This window comes from Chelonoidis abingdonii, chromosome 7 (assembly GCF_003597395.2).
Source record: "Chelonoidis abingdonii isolate Lonesome George chromosome 7, CheloAbing_2.0, whole genome shotgun sequence".
In the NCBI taxonomy this organism is placed as follows: domain Eukaryota; kingdom Metazoa; phylum Chordata; order Testudines; family Testudinidae; genus Chelonoidis; species Chelonoidis abingdonii.
This window is the reverse complement of record NC_133775.1, coordinates 78899878-78915589: the sequence shown is the minus strand read 5'-3', so window position 1 is coordinate 78915589 and position 15712 is coordinate 78899878. Positions and strand designations below refer to the sequence as shown.

The 15712-nt window shown below is 41.6% G+C and overlaps 1 protein-coding gene across 4 annotated transcripts in view; it reads left to right on the top strand.

Moving 5' to 3' along the window:
- Positions 1-15712, top strand: part of KCNIP1 (potassium voltage-gated channel interacting protein 1) — a 572709-nt gene that overhangs the window by 521191 nt on the left and 35806 nt on the right. For all 4 annotated transcript variants that reach the window (XM_032768772.2, XM_075068064.1, XM_032768770.2 and 1 more), the window contains exon 2: positions 9748-9872. In XM_032768772.2, the coding sequence (XP_032624663.1) occupies positions 9748-9872 (125 nt within the window). The remainder of the gene's footprint in view (positions 1-9747; positions 9873-15712) is intronic.

The window sequence follows — 15712 nt, the reverse complement described above, 5'->3', positions numbered from 1 at the left end:
TCACTGCTGCAAGATCTAGATCCAAAAGAAAAAGCTAGCAACATTAATCACTAAGCACAAGTGGGGGAAACATACTGCTTAGTTACTATGGTTGTCTGCCTCTCCAGCAGCTGCTGAGGGCCCCAACAAGAACTTCAGGTTGAGAAATTAAATAAAACTGTCTGTTCAAGGACAATTTTCAAACAGAATAAGAGGCAGATTTCTCTAAATTAAGAATTATTCACCCTGTTGTATTAGTTAGTGTTCACTTAAGTAAGTGAGAGACCTAGCTTCCAGACTAAAAACTGGCGGGTTGTGTTAGGTAGGCTTCAAACTAGGTAGCGAGGAAAGGAGAGCTTTAATCTCACATCAAATATCTGGCTTATATTTCCAATTATAATTAACAAGATGATCTACAAATAAGATGTCTACAATGAACAGAGAACTACTTTATCAAAGAGCTATAGCTAAACATACATGTAAAGAGCATAATTAAAAGTTATGAATTACAGTGCTTCTGAATTATGATCCATATCTAGCCAGTTTTATTTAAAACTCTAGAATGATTCTTACTGGTGGAATGTTCGTAATGGTGAATGCAGTAAGTTTGCATGGGCAAAACATAAAAGGAAAGAGGTGATAATGAAGGCAGTAGGAAATGGTAGCAATGGAAAGCAAAGAAAAAGCGCCAAGTTTCAGTTTCAAATAGCCTAGAGTGTCATCACAATTCCTGGACCAACTACCATGACATTCAGAGTCATGGGGAACAGTACTTTGAGTATTCCTACTTTGTGGTTACACATACAGCTAAATATGGATTCTCAAATACATCAGGTACAGGAAGTAGAAGAGAACTATGAGCCAGGAAATAGAAAATCCACCCAGAGAAGAACCATCCAGGATGTATTCTTACCCATAATGAGGAACTGGCTGAGAATTTGAGAGTATACAGTGACCACAAATTCCTGTCAAGAAACAGTATTAAGAAATGGATTCACTGAACACTTTAAACAGAAAGAATTCAGTAGACTATTCTACAGACAGGGCCAGTGCAAGGATGTTTTGCACCCTAGGCGAAACTTCCACCTTGCGCCCTTTCCCCCGCCCCGCACACGTGCCCTGAGGCGCCCCCCCCCCCCCCGCAGAAGCTCCCTTCTCCACCCTGAGTGCCCTCCTTGCGGCAGCTCCCACCCCTCACCCTCCGCCCTAGGCACCCCCCACCCCAGCTCACCCCTGCTCCGCACAAGAACACCCGAGCACGCTGTCACTGCTTCACTTCTTCTGCCTCCAGGCTGTGCACCTAAGCTGATTGGCGTCGCAAGCCTGGGAGGCAGAGAAGTGAAGCAGCTCACCCCTGCCGCCTCTCCCCGAGCACGCCGTTGGCTGTTTCACTTCTCCTGCCTCCCCGGCTTGTGGTGCCAATCAGCTTAGGTGCTGCAAGCCTGGGAGGCGGGAGAAGTGAAGCGGCCATGACGTGCTTGGGGAGGAGGCAGGGCAGGGGTGAGCTGGGGAGGGGAGTTCCCCTGCATGCCGCCTCCCACCCTTACTTGCTGCAGGCGGCCTTCCCTGCACTCCCCTGCCGCAACTCCCTCCGCCTAAATGCTGGTGGCGACTGGGGCGGCCAAAGATTCACTGCTGAAGAAAATGGCGCTCCCCAAATCCCAGTGCCCTAGGCGACCGCTTAGGCCACCTAAATGGTTGCATCGGCCCTCTCTAGGCCCCCAACAAATACTTGTGTGTGCGTGTATCCCTGAAGCTAAGTATGTGTGTAGGTACAAAAGTGAAACAGTCAGATACTATAAGAGGACATATTAAATTCCATGAGTGTGGTAGATGACTGGAGCATGTTCAAACAAACATGAGAATTAAATTGCAAGAAATTATGTTACCAATGAAAAACATGAAACCAAAAGTGGCCAGTATGGCTTCATGAGCAATTTATTGAAGACCTGGAAGTTTGAAAAAAGCTGTACTACAAAAGGACAAAGTTGGAAAGAACCGACTAGGTTAGTTAGTTAATCAAGACTTGTATGGAAAACATAAGGACTAAAAAAGAAGCACATTTAGTTAATGCTAACCAAATGAAATAAGGAGAACAAGTAAGGCTTTTACAACTCCATTTGGAGGGACGGTAGGCCCAATGAGGAGAGGGACCACACCAGTGACATGTCCAAAATGGATGAACTACTTGCTTGTTAAAAATCTTATTTTAGCCAGAAAAAATAAAAAAAAAATATATGGGCAATTAGGAGGAAAGGAAAACTTTGTCGATATAGCTGCAGTTCTAAAAATAAGGTATGGGAATAAACGGGAAAGATGAATAAATCATCAAGTCTGCATGATAGATATCTCTGGGCTAACAAAATAATTAGCTAATGACATTATTAAACCACTGGCAATTATTTATTTATTTAAAAGTCCTGAAGAACCAGTGATACACTAGAAGATTGGAAAAGAGCAACTGTGTTACTGAACTTTTTATTTTAAAAAAATCACTCCTGGCATTTAGTCTCCAGTAGCACGATGGACTAAATATTGAGAGAACCTTGTGAGACACTCTTATGTTCATACATCACTAAAAAGTGAGATTCAGCATAAGAAAAATGCAGCTTGGTACATCTGAGGGTCGAACACACCCCATTTCTATACACAGAGATGTACTTGAAAAGCTGTGAGTCTGGAAAAGACTGAGCTGATGTGTGATGGTGGATAGCAAATTGGAGGAGATTGCAATATACTTAATAAAGACAACGTGATTTTTAGACTATGTGCAGGAGCACTGTATCGCAAATAAGGATATTGAGATTACCATGATCAGATTCAGGAAAATGTTGATTAACCTGGAATAAAATGAAGGAATAGAGGCCTAGAGAAACTGACAGAAATGACTGAAAGGAACTAAGCAATGACTAAAAAAAGCTGTGAAAACACTCCAAGAATTTTGGAATATAAACAATGAAGGCCAAATTCTGTCCTTGAATACTCATTTTGCAGCTTGTTAGGGCACTGTTGCCCTCCCTGGGTTCTTGTCATGTTGTCAGCAGACATAAAACAGAAGGTCAGAGTCCAAAGTGCAGGCAATGCAATGTCTGTTGGACTTAACAAGGAAGCATAACCACAGCTCTGTACACCAATAGAGCTTTTCCTTTTCCCCTCCTCCTTCTTAGCAGACTTAATTATACCGGTAGTGCCCACCCCTGGTACCACCCCTTACAATTTATGGTCATGTTCCATTTTGGAGGGTCTCGAGTCTGGAGGTTTCAGTACCACCTCTTTTGTACCCCATGGGAGGGGTAGGGAGTTAGGTTGTGTCCTGGCCAAGGCTACTTTTCTTTTGGGTTTTAGTGTTTCTTAAACCTCGCCCCTCCCAACTGGTTGTTTGACCTTGTCTTGGGAAATGAGTCGATGCAGTTGTATATTAAACTCCCACCATATATCCAGCAACATTTTAGCTCTATTTCTTAATTTTTTTTAGCACTAAAAAACTCATCTGGTTGTAGACAGAAGCAACACACAGTGTCCTTGTTCCTTGTTCACATATGTTGATAAGGATATTGATAAGGCACAAACAATTATATTTGAAAAACCTCAAAATTCTATCTCAGGCAAATAAACAGGCCTAAATGCTATACTACCATCACTAACACGGCTCTTATTGGATGACTGCATATAAGTGCACAACACCCCTACAGATCTTTAAAAGCTACAGGTGGAAATAACTATGAAAAATGGGATCCAACTGAGAAGAGTTCAAATGTAAATATCAGAAAAAAATTCCTAATTGTGAGATTCATTGGAGTGGGGAACAGTTACACGGGGAGTGTTTGGAGACTACATCATTTTGGTCCTTTAAAAACCAGACCAGACAACAGCTTTGAAGTGACAAAGGGAAAATAATGCAGTAGGTCTTTTCTATCTCTGCTGTATACAGTGTGATTCTGTGAAATGATGTTTGTTGTCCTGTCGGAATGACACCTTGTTGGTATGTAGTAGGTTGAACCCAAATGTTCAAATCCTCACCAAAGGAGAAGTGGATTATTATATTATTAGGATATAGCACACACCTTGGATGGATTTTACTATGAGAATTATTGTCTGCCATTTTCAAATGTATATATTTGAAAATAGTTGATTCTATTTCTTTGTGGCCATCTTCTTGGTCACATTTCTTTTGGTTAAGTTTCTAAATGCTTCCTGAAGAAAAAGATCATAGAAATTATAGAAATACAGGGCTAAAATGCATCTCAAGAGGTCATCTAATTCAGGATGAGTAAGTAGAATGTGAAAGGGATAGCTCATACTGTCTTCATCATAGACTTGAGTGAAAGATCCCAATTCCTGAATGTAGAAAAGAATGCGTTTTAAAAAGGATAGATTCTTAATTTCCCTAACCTTAGTCCTGGAATTTGTTAAAAAAAAAAAAAGTTTAGAGAAGTTAAGCAACAGAAGTGCAGGGGACTGGACTAGATGACCTCTTGAGGTCCCTTCCAGTTCTATCATTTCTTAGCACAGGGAGTGGAGAAAGTTGTTATATACACAGGGCCAGCTCCAGGCCCCAGCGAAGGAAGCAGGTGCTTGGGGTGGCCAATGGAAAGGGGTCCCTCAGTCCATCTCTTCCTATTTGAGCTGCCGCTGAAGTGCCACCAAAGAGGAAGAAAGGGAGCGAAGGACTCGCTGCCGAATTGCTGCTGAAGAGTGAAGTGACGCGATTAAGCTACCACTGAAGTGCTGTCTATTGACTTTCTTTCTTTCTTTCTTTTCTTTTGCTTCATCACTTGGAGCGGCAAAAAAGCTGGAGCCAGCCCTGTATATACAGCAAAAGTCTGCCTGACTTTTAATAAGAAAAAATCTGTCCTCTGGGACCAAAGGTTGTGAATTGGAAAGAATCTGTGCATGCAGGACAGGCTGAAATAGATGAACGACACTCTGATATTCCCATTGAATGAGGCTGGGGTTTATCAAAATCTAGCATGCCACTTCTGAAATATTGTGTTTACCAAGTGTTCTTTGATATGGGAACATTTTTAATAGCTGGGCTGCTGGTATTCATTCTTCAGTTCATACAAAATATGGCTGCATAAGCAAAATAAATATGTTTTTTAATATCCAGGCCTTGAGACCTTATTCGTTTAAAACAAACATATGACTGCAAATGTAGTTTTGCATAAGTAAAGTCTGCCAGATCTTTCCCTTTAATTGTTTGTTATTTTTAGAATATTAATACCAAATGCTCATTTAGGAATCTGATTGTCTAACAATGGAAAAACCAGTGATACTGTGAATAGGTAATCTTACAAATGGAATCAGTCTTCCAAAAAGAATAAATCAGCCTGAAAATTGATTTCCAATGAGCCTGCCTTAAATCTTGCTGAAGTCATTTACAGCTGTGCCAAGGGGTTGTAAAAAGCTACCATATTGACTTCATAGCATTTTTTCACTTCTTATGCAAAAATGTAAATGACAACACAAGGTGTGAAACAACAGGGAATTGGATCCATTGAGACTAACTTCTATTGCCAGTAAATTTATCATTCCTTTGACTTCTAAACATTGTGTTAATTTTTCTCTTTCAATATTTGTTTTTTTTATTTCATTGGGAATCAAAATGAGATTTGCAAATGATATTAAGTGTAGGATTTTTTAATTCTGTTTTTGAGGAAGATTGGCACTAGATTTAGTTTTCATAATTTTCTGGTACATTCCTAGTTCTCCATTAGTTCTAAAAATAATTCAGGGTACGGTAATTGTATTTATACAGTTCTCTAATATCCTAGGATGCACATCATCTAATTTGCATATTTTCAAATAATGTTCAAAAAGCACTGTTTATGGAACTGTTTTACTGTCTATACTGTATACAGAGCTGCTCATCCTGTTCCCTTGTCTGATACAGTAGTCTATAGCACAGCCCTACTGGTACCCCATCTTGTGATTTAACAGCACTTTGATCCATAAGCATTCCAGGTTCTGTCCTTCTGAATTGTCAGTTACCCTAAAGCAGACTCTGGAGAACCAATGTGGGAGAAGCATATTCCACAAGTGAGAGCCCCTTGTGGAAAATACCTACAACCTCTCATTTAAATCAAAGGGCCTGAGTTCAGACACCTCATTGGATTGTAGCACTGCCTGTCATGCAGTAAGACATGCAAGATCTCAGAGATGCAAGAAAAAAATATTTTTCAAAGTCAAGTTGAATTAGTCAAATCCTCACTGGGCAAAAGTAGAGTCAAATTAATTGTTTGTACTTATCTTCCACCTACATTTTTCACCTAGATTCTACATTGATCGACATTATAAGTACTTTAGATTAGATCAAACCAATAGGCAATACTACCAGAATGTTGACCCATGAGAGGTCACAGAAGAGTGTGTCGAAGGTGAGCAGTGCTAAGGGAGATAAGTTCAGAGAATGTGAATTCAGTAAGGGAGAGAATGAGCAATGCTTAATCCTAAATATTGTCTTTGTGCTGCACAGTTTATTAAAACGTGGGAGGGGGGACACAGCTGACTGTGACAGGTACAAGCTGGGTGATTGTACTGAGCAGGAGAGAACCTGGAAATGTTTGGGCAGATTGAAAATGTAAAGTTTTTAATTTAATTTATTTCAAGGCAAATTATACATTTTACTTATGAGAAATCATGTTTGGACTAGAGGTGGGTCTCCCTAGTTTGGATCCATTGATGACTGATATTCTCTTTCCTTCTGTTTCTCATTTATCTTCTCCTTCCCTCTGTAAGACCTTTTTCTCTACCACACTCCTTTTTTCCCTCCCTCCTTCCTCCCCCATATTCCGCCCTTTCATCTTGGGACATCTTCCTCCCCACCCATCCTTTTTTCAAAGATCCTTGTCTTTCTCCTCATCTCACAGTCCTTCTTTTTTACTTTCTTCTCCAGCCCCTGCTCTTCCTTCTAACAGTATCTCTTTCTTCCAGACTCTCTCCTCTCCGTCGTCTTTAGTGGCGTTTCTTCGTTCTTCTCCTTTCCAGGACTCTGTCTCCCTTTGCTGATGGTCCCAACCTCTTTCCCCTTCACTATTTCATCCACTTCTGCAGACCATTGCTCTCTGCTCACAGTTTCCTTTCTGCTACTGCCTCTTGTTTTTCTAGTTCACTAATCAAATATGCTGTTCTTGATCTAACTAGTCTTATAACTGATTCCCTTTGCCTTTACTCCCTGTCAGTCACTGAGGATCCCTTTGACAAGATGTTTCCCTCTGCTGTAGTGTTACAATTAAAATTATCTAAGCTGAGTGCTAAAAATCCCCATTAGACAAATTTTGTAACTATGTTCAGTGGCATTCATCTTAATTAATCTACACAATCCCAAAAAATGATTATCATATCTGGAAGCATACTGGTGACCAGCCTGAAATTTCTTCTGCTGAACAAACATTGTGGAGGTGCTGTGTGTGTTTGGAGAGCAGGGAGAAGTACTTGGCTATTGACTATACATATTTCATAATGACACGGACTGGTGATGTGATTGTCAGCCTTCAGATTGGAGTTGATTACTAGATCCATGCAGCGTGAATACTCAGTTAATGGAAAAGAAGGAAAGAGGAAAACACCGTACAGATATTCAAATTCCTCTTTTCCAGTCAGGAATAAGAATATTCTACGTTGTGGCATCTAGTGACCTGTAGAAATAACTAATGAGAAGGAGAGTCTTGTAGTGATTCCTGTATCGAAATGCACCGTCTATTTGGTATGGCTTTTCAAAGTTCATTCAAGTCCATGCCCCCTCATTTTGGTAGGACTGAGTTTATTATTGCTGATGCATGAGTGAATGTCAAGTCTGATAGCATTTAAAAACTCCCCATATCAGTTCATTCCACTACTGAGCTGTTTGAAGAGTCATACATATACCAATGTTTAGGCTAAATTTTCTCTGCTGTACCTTAAGCCTATTTCTTATTGCCCTGTTTTTATTGACTAGGAGTATGTGTATGTCTCGACTAGAATCACAGAGTGTTATTGCAGCTCAGGTAGACATACCTGAGCTAGCTTTAATCTCGCTAGTTTGGGTCCCAGAGCAGTGAAGCTGTGGCAGCATGCATTTAGCGGAGGCTTCACAAGCCTCTGCAGAACCTTGGGTAATTCCCCATGGGGCTAGCTCACACAGAAGTGTGTGCCACTGTAGCTTCTCTATTCCATGACATGAGCTTGCTAGATTAAAGCTAGTTTGGGTATGTCTACGCAAATTGCTATCACGCCTGATAATTCTAGTATTGATGTACCCTAAGACTCATGGTCCAAGAGAAGATTAGGTTAAAAACAAATAGTCAAAGCTTACTTGATCTTTTCTGTAGATGCCATTAACCCAGCCATTAAAAATATGTGTACATACTATTATAGTGGGAAAGCTATGAAAAGCATAGTTAAAAGCATTGGATCACCCGTACTGTGCATTTTCTGTAATGATCTGCTATTGATAGCTTAGACGGGAGATGGGCCCACACTCCAGAATTTGGACCTGGATTTGATACTTTAAAATTCAGCGCCCACAGATTCTGGCTTCTGAAGAACATAGACATAGAGGGTGAAAAGATTCCCCCATGCTCTGAGGCCAGTTTAAAGTCACAAGGAATCTAATGCATTGGATAAATGTCCAGCAAGGTTTAAAGGGCTGATCTCTGCCCAAAGCTCCAATGTAGACCAGGAGAATTTTCCTTCTCAAACTCATATTTGACGATTACTTTATCATTTCCCATTACATTTGGGCAGGAATTAACCATAGTTCACATAGTGACCCAACTGATTTTTATAGGTTGTGAACTGAGTAGTTTTGCCATAAGTGTGTATGACAGTCATTGAAGGTCTAGTATAGATGACATTTTTCTGAAGGTGAGTTCATACTGGAAGTGCTCACTGACCTTTATACCACAGAGGAGGTGTGGGTTCATGGCTTAGGGAGGATTGAGGCTTTTGGGACAGCTGTGATGAATAGTCACATCTGACTTCAGGAATATTTTTGATAATCTCAAACTGGCATACAGTAATTATCTGTTCATATCTATGCATTTTTGGCACTGCTAGTGAAAGTCACATGGGAGGATTTCGGTGGAAGGATGTATGCATGTGTCCAAATCCATGTGCTTTCGCAAGAGAAGAACTTTTATACCAAATACACGTGGGCACTTCACGGCTTACCTATTTCCCACAAAAGGCCTTGTAAACTTAGGGCCAAATTCCTCCTGGACATAGCCCCATTGGACTTAACCTGAATTACACCTGGAATGAATGTGATCCATAATGTCCTTAACACTTCAAGCTCTTTTGATAATGTACAAAAGAGAGAGAGAGGGTTTCTTTCTGTTTCCACTCAGTGTAATGTCATGTCTTTGTATAATACATTTAAGCATGTCTGCCCTGTCACTCACCACTAATGCTTGCATGCTCTTCTTTAAGACTTGCACCCTAGAAGGATTACTCCTTTGCATTGTGCAGGTATTTAAACAGATAACTTCCACCATTCTTCAGTGGAACTGTGATTAGCTACTTATCCTCCTAGTCATGTCATCAATTTCTGCCCTGGGAGCAGGATAAATATTTACCTCTTAATAAGGAATTTGGGGTATTGCTCTACTCTTTAGTTTTAATTTTGCTTTTAAAGGATTGAAACCAGTTGTATAGAGAAACTCCATGTTAGTTTTTCTCTCTTCTTTTTGTTCTCGAGATACATCAATATTCCAGTTATTTGACCTGTCCATCGCTTTAATATAGCAAAGGTAGCAATCAAAGTAAATATTTCCATGTCTTTTCTTTTAGATAAAATTGAAGATGAATTAGAAATGACCACGGTGTGCTATCGTCCAGAAGGACTGGAACAGCTTGAAGCACAAACCAATTTCACAAAGAGGGAACTTCAAGTGCTTTACAGAGGATTTAAAAATGTAAGAACCAAAGCATTGCAATGAATTGGCTAGTGTATATTTTACTACCACCCTTCTGCTGTACAATATCCAAACTACTCACCTGTGTTCCATAGCTTTTATCCTGGTAACGATACAGAGTTTCATTTTGGAGGCTTGGCCTTTTGAAGCAGGAGGATCTGAGTTCTAACCCTCTTATTGCCACAGCGAAATATACATGAGTAAAGCCTTATAAATATTTTTTCTTGGCATCATAATCTGCTTTAAACTAGAGTTGAATGAATATTCATCACATGATTTACTCAGCAAATTTAGTTGGTTTGTCCTGATTCACACAGCAATTTCCTCAAATGCACTTGTAGGTTGAAATTACCTCATGATATTTTTTTCTCACATTTTTTTAAGTCTTTGGATTGATCACGAAGATTTTGCTTTAATAAGTTCCTGATATTAAAAACAGCTCTGTTGGTTAGTTGTTACATATGCTTGAATGCCATTTATAGGTCCCTACCAAATTCACAGTCCATTTTGAGCAATTTCACGGTCATGAGATTTTTAAAATTGTAAATTTCATGATTTCAGCTATTTAAATGTGAAATTTCACAATGCTGTAATTATAGGGATCCTGGCCCAAAAAGGAATTGTGGAGTGGTCACAAGGTTATTATAGGGAGGGTTGTGGTACTGCTTTCCTTACTTCTGCACTGCTGATGGTGGCAACCCGGCTTTCAGAGCTGGGCAGCTGGAAAGCGGTGGCTGGTGGCCAGGAGCCAAGCTCTGAAGGCAGAGCCGCCACCAGCAGCAGTGCAGAAGTAAGGATAGCATGGTATGGTATTGCCACCCTTACTTCTGCGCTGCTGCCTGCAGAGCTGGGCCCTCAGTAAGCAGCCACCACTCTCTGGCCACCCAGCTCTGAAGGCAGTGCAGAAGTAAGGGTGGCTGTACTGTGAACCTCCTAAAATAACCTTGCAACCCTCCTCCCCACAACTCCCTTTTGGTTCAGGACCCCCAATTTGAGAAATGCTAATCTACCTCATGAAATCTGTATAGTATGAGGTAAAAGAACACAAAAGACCAAATTTCATGGGGGGAGACCAGATTTCACAGTCCATGATGCATTTTTCATGGTCATTAATTTGGTAGGCCCTACCCATATTCTAACACAGTATTAACTATTTGAATATATATCAACATTTCTCTTGTATAAGCAGGGCCGCCCGGGGGGGGTGCGGGAGGAAGTGGGGCAATTTGCCCCGGGCCCTGCAGGGGCCCCGCAAGTCACTCCAGGTTTTCTATGGCACTTCAGCAGTGGGCCCTTCACTCGCTCCAGGTCTTCGGTGGTGGGTCCTTCAGTGCAGCGGAAGACTCAGAGTGAGAGAAGGACCTGCCACTGACGTGCTGCCAAAGCCTCATAGCACCACCTGGTGAGTACAAGCGCCGCAAGCACCGGAAAAAAAAAGCTGCAATCGGCGGCACTTAGGCTGCTCTACCGCCGCCACTTCATTCTTCGGTGGCAATTCGGCAGTGGGTCCTTCCCTCCGAGAGGGACCCACCACTGAATTGCCGCCAAAGACCCGGCCATGCCCCAGGCCCCCGAATCCTCTGTGCAGTCCTGTGTATAGGGCATAACTGTGACGGTGGAGCCAGGCAGCTCTCCCACCCCCTCCTGTGTCAAATACTGCCCTATCTCATTACAAATATCCTGTTCAGTGCTAAGAGATCACACAAGCAAGCTTGATAATCCCTTTCCTCAAGTACTAACTAGAGCAGTGGTTCCCAAACTTCTTCTGCTGCTTGTGCAGGGAAAGCCCCTGGTGGGCTGGGCCGGTTTGTGTACTTGCCGCATCCGCAGGTTCGGCCGATCACAGCTCCCAGTGGCCGCGATTCACTGCTCCGGGCCAATGAGAGCTGCTGGAAGGGACTTACTGGCCGCCACTTCCGGCAGCTCCCATTGGCCCAGAGCAGCGAACTGTGGCCACTGGGAGCCGTAATCGGCCGAACCTGCGGACGCGACAGGTACACAAACCGGCCCAGCCCGCCAGGGGCTTTCCCTGCACAAGCAGCAAAACAAGTTTGGGAACCACTGAATTAGAGTAACACTTTGTTAGTGGAGTACTCGCAGACAGTAAAAACAAGATGTGTAGGCCTAGGAGAAAATACATTTTAAAATCCAAATGAATACTCTGAGCTTTTTTTGACATAATGCCACCACAGCTCTATGAAGAAAACTTTGTCTACATATAGATCTCCCCTGATTCCAGCCATCTGCATAGCTACGCTGGTACACCCCCTTCATGTGGCTTAGTGTTATTTGCACTGTTGATATTTACACCAGGGTTTGGCAGAGGTGAGATCCACTAGTGCAAATCGCAGCTTTACCATTGTAAATCCATAGTGTTGATGGGTAAAGTTGCATTAGTGGCTGGCACTGGAGCAGATTCCCTAGAACCCTGAAGTATAGCAATCATACTTCATACTAAGATTCTACATATGCAAGATTAATCAATGGTAGATGTTGTTAGCATGTTACATGCATGAGTAGGTTGTTTTAATGACCATGATAAGCATATTAGTAGAAGGTATTGTAGATGGTTATAAGCCATGGCTGGTAAGCAAAGTTTTGGACTCTCTAATAATTATTCAATTATGCATTAACACATCTATTAATAATTTATTAACTGTAAGTAGGACTTTCACCTTAATATAAAAGATGACTGTTCTGTCTCTCTCTGTGCCCCATTCCTGTTGTCCCTGCTCTCCTCTACCCACGTACATGCCCACAAAGTCTCACACTTTCTCTGCTCATTTGATTCAGGGTGCAATCAGATTCACTTATGATAAAGTACATCAAATGTCTCCACCAAACAGATATGTTCTTTATAATATAAAGTAAATTTCACTCTATACTGATCATATATTTTCATTAACATTTCTCCTTTCATAGAGTGTTTTGCCATATATTTGCCACAGGAAGTAAATGTCTTTTGCATGTGTATTTCCCTCTTCTCTATCCATGCGTGGTTACTTTTTTTAATATATCGCATACCTTCGTAATAGGTTGATTTTCTGGGACAGAGTTGGGCTAAATTATTAGTTGTGTCATTTAGTTGAGTTTTCAAAGAAAAAATATATCTCTTCGTAAATTTCACATGCAGCATATACACAATGGGCCATATGCTGTGGTAACTTACACCCTACCCATTCTAATTGATTTAAGTGGAAAATCTGGCTCACTGTCAGTAGTATCTCCTAACCTGCCTGTCCCATGGAAATTCCAGTTTGCAAGCCTGGCTGCTGGCCCATGAAAGCTCTGTGAGACTGACCCCGATCTCGTAGATCAGTGATGCTCAGACTACAGTGGTTCAGGAGCTAAATTACTGATCAACATTACCCAAAAGAGCCACAGTAGTGTGAATTCATTGTTTCATTTACTGTAGTATTATATATTCATATTTAGACAGTATGATGGGAAATATTTAGTGTGTGTGTGTGTGTATAGATAGATATAGATATAGATATATATTATTCTCACAGCAAAATGACTGACCAAGTATTATTTTATGAGCTACAACTGGTTAATAACATAGTAAAAGCATTCTCATTGGTTGTTAACTTAGACTGGTTAATCATTTAAATCACACAGTATTTTAATATCGTGTTGAAAAGAGCTGCAGGAGACAAATTAAAGAGCCTCTTGCACCTCACAAACCTCAATCTGAGTTCCACCGTGTTAGATTCTTGTTACCAAAGGTAATCCCGTAGAAGTCAAGCACTACTCCTGTCATAACTAGATAGGTAAGGTAAGGGTTAAGTTTCTTTTACCTGGAAAGGGTAACCAAACACCTGACCAGGGGACCAATCAGAGAACTGGATTGTTTAAAGTCAGGGGCGGGAATTTGGATACTCGGGGTCTTTTTTGTTTTCTCGGCTGTGAGTAAACAAGGTTTCCTCTCTAACTCCATTCTTATTTCAAATATTATACCTAAAGTCTGTGGTACAAAGGAACCCCAAAGCAATTCGGCTGTGACGGAGCTTTGGGTGTACGGAATAGATGGTGGGATGCTGCTCAGTCTTTGTTGTTTTCTCGGTGTGAGTTTAACAGAGCTCCTTCCTAAACTGCAATCTTATCTCCAAGTGTCTTCTAACACATCTGTGTGTACAAGGCGGACCCCAATCAATCTCGGCTATGAGGAGCTTATCGGTTGTACTTTCATTGATCTAGTGGAATCTGGTTCTTGGACGTATGTTCTAATTGGCTATCTTTAATCAGGACTGTTTTTCATCATTTCTCCTTATAAGCAAGAGCCTGTATTGAGTTTCTTTAATTGCAGATTATTGTTTGTATTTTCTTTCTTTTTTTGATATAAACTTTTCTTTAAAACGTGTGGAAGTTTCTTTCTGGGATGGCCAAAGAGAGCGAACATGCCAGGCTGTTGTCTAGTTGTCCTATTGCTTTCAGGAAAGAGCAGGCTACGGTGGAAGGGAAAGCCAGCTGTTGCATTTTGCCATCTCAAATTGGCTGAGAGAGTAGAGACGCTTATCTCTTGGAACCAGGAAACCGGTTTCTTGATACTCGCAGTCGACCAAGAGGCAAGACGGATGAAGGAGGGGGGCAGGGTTTTCTGCCCCGCTTTTAGCATTCAAGGATTTGGAATGGTGCCCTCCAAGTGTGAGTGTTGGGCACCAGAGAGAGGAAGAGGGGGTCAGGCTCTCTAATTAAATTCCCTGACCTGGTGGCGCCCAAATACCCAAGTGATTAGTGAGCTTGGGGGAGTTTCAGTTAACCCCAGACTTTTGGACGCTAAGGTCCGGTTTGGGCACAGGACCAGATTGCTGCGACCCTCCTGCTAAAAGGATACCCCACGGCCGCTGTCTTTTGGGGGACTTTTGGGAGGGCCTTTGAAACATTTTACCACCCAAGCAGCTCTATAGTACGAATTGCTGGGGTTCTTTGCTACTCACAGATGTAGGAGACACTTGGAGATAAGATGCAGTTAGGAGGAAGCTTGTACTTCACAGCCGAGAAACAACAAAGACACAGCCATCACATTTTATGTACAACTCAAATCCTCATAGCCGAATTGCTTTGGGTTCCTTTGTACTCACAGACTTTTTAGTATAATATTTGAAATAAGAAGGAGTTTAGAGGACAACTTGTTACTCACAGCCGAGAAAACAAAAAGAACCCGAGTATCCAAATTCCCGCCCCTGACTTTAAACAATCCAGTCTGTCTGATTGGTCCCCTGGTCAGGTGTTGTTACCCTTTCCAGGTAAAAGAAACTTAACCTTACCTTACCTATCTAGTTATGACAAGTCCACTGCTAAGTATTACTCTCAGTAGCAAGGGTTTTGTGGAATCAGGGCTCTGAGTGCCCAGCTACAGGGCAGCGCCCATTTTGAGAAGAACTCCTAAAAGCCCCAATCCTACAACTGCAGATTCTGCTTGGTGGTCGGAATCTGTCTGTCACTAGCCTCACCTGCACTGTGATACTAACTCGTGAATTGTGCGTGATTGTGAAATCACACCTGGGCATGGAAACGGATGCCTGAGCAAGCAAGGCAGGCCGGCAAACACTTTTGGCAATTGGAACGTAGGGGAGTCAATGAATGCCCCCAACCTCTCACTTGGGCCAAAACTTTAAAGGTGTCAAAATCTGCTTCTTCCTGTCCTACTTCTCTCATGGTACTGCTCAGCTACCTACACAGTAAGAAAAAACTTACAACTGTAAATGCCTTGTTCAGAAAGTTTAAATAAACACTTAACTTTCAAATGCCTGAACAGAATAGTAACTTTCAGTCTGCATAGTAAACACTTGACTTTTTATCTGTTGAATAATCAAAGTGGTTGTTTTCCATGCTCT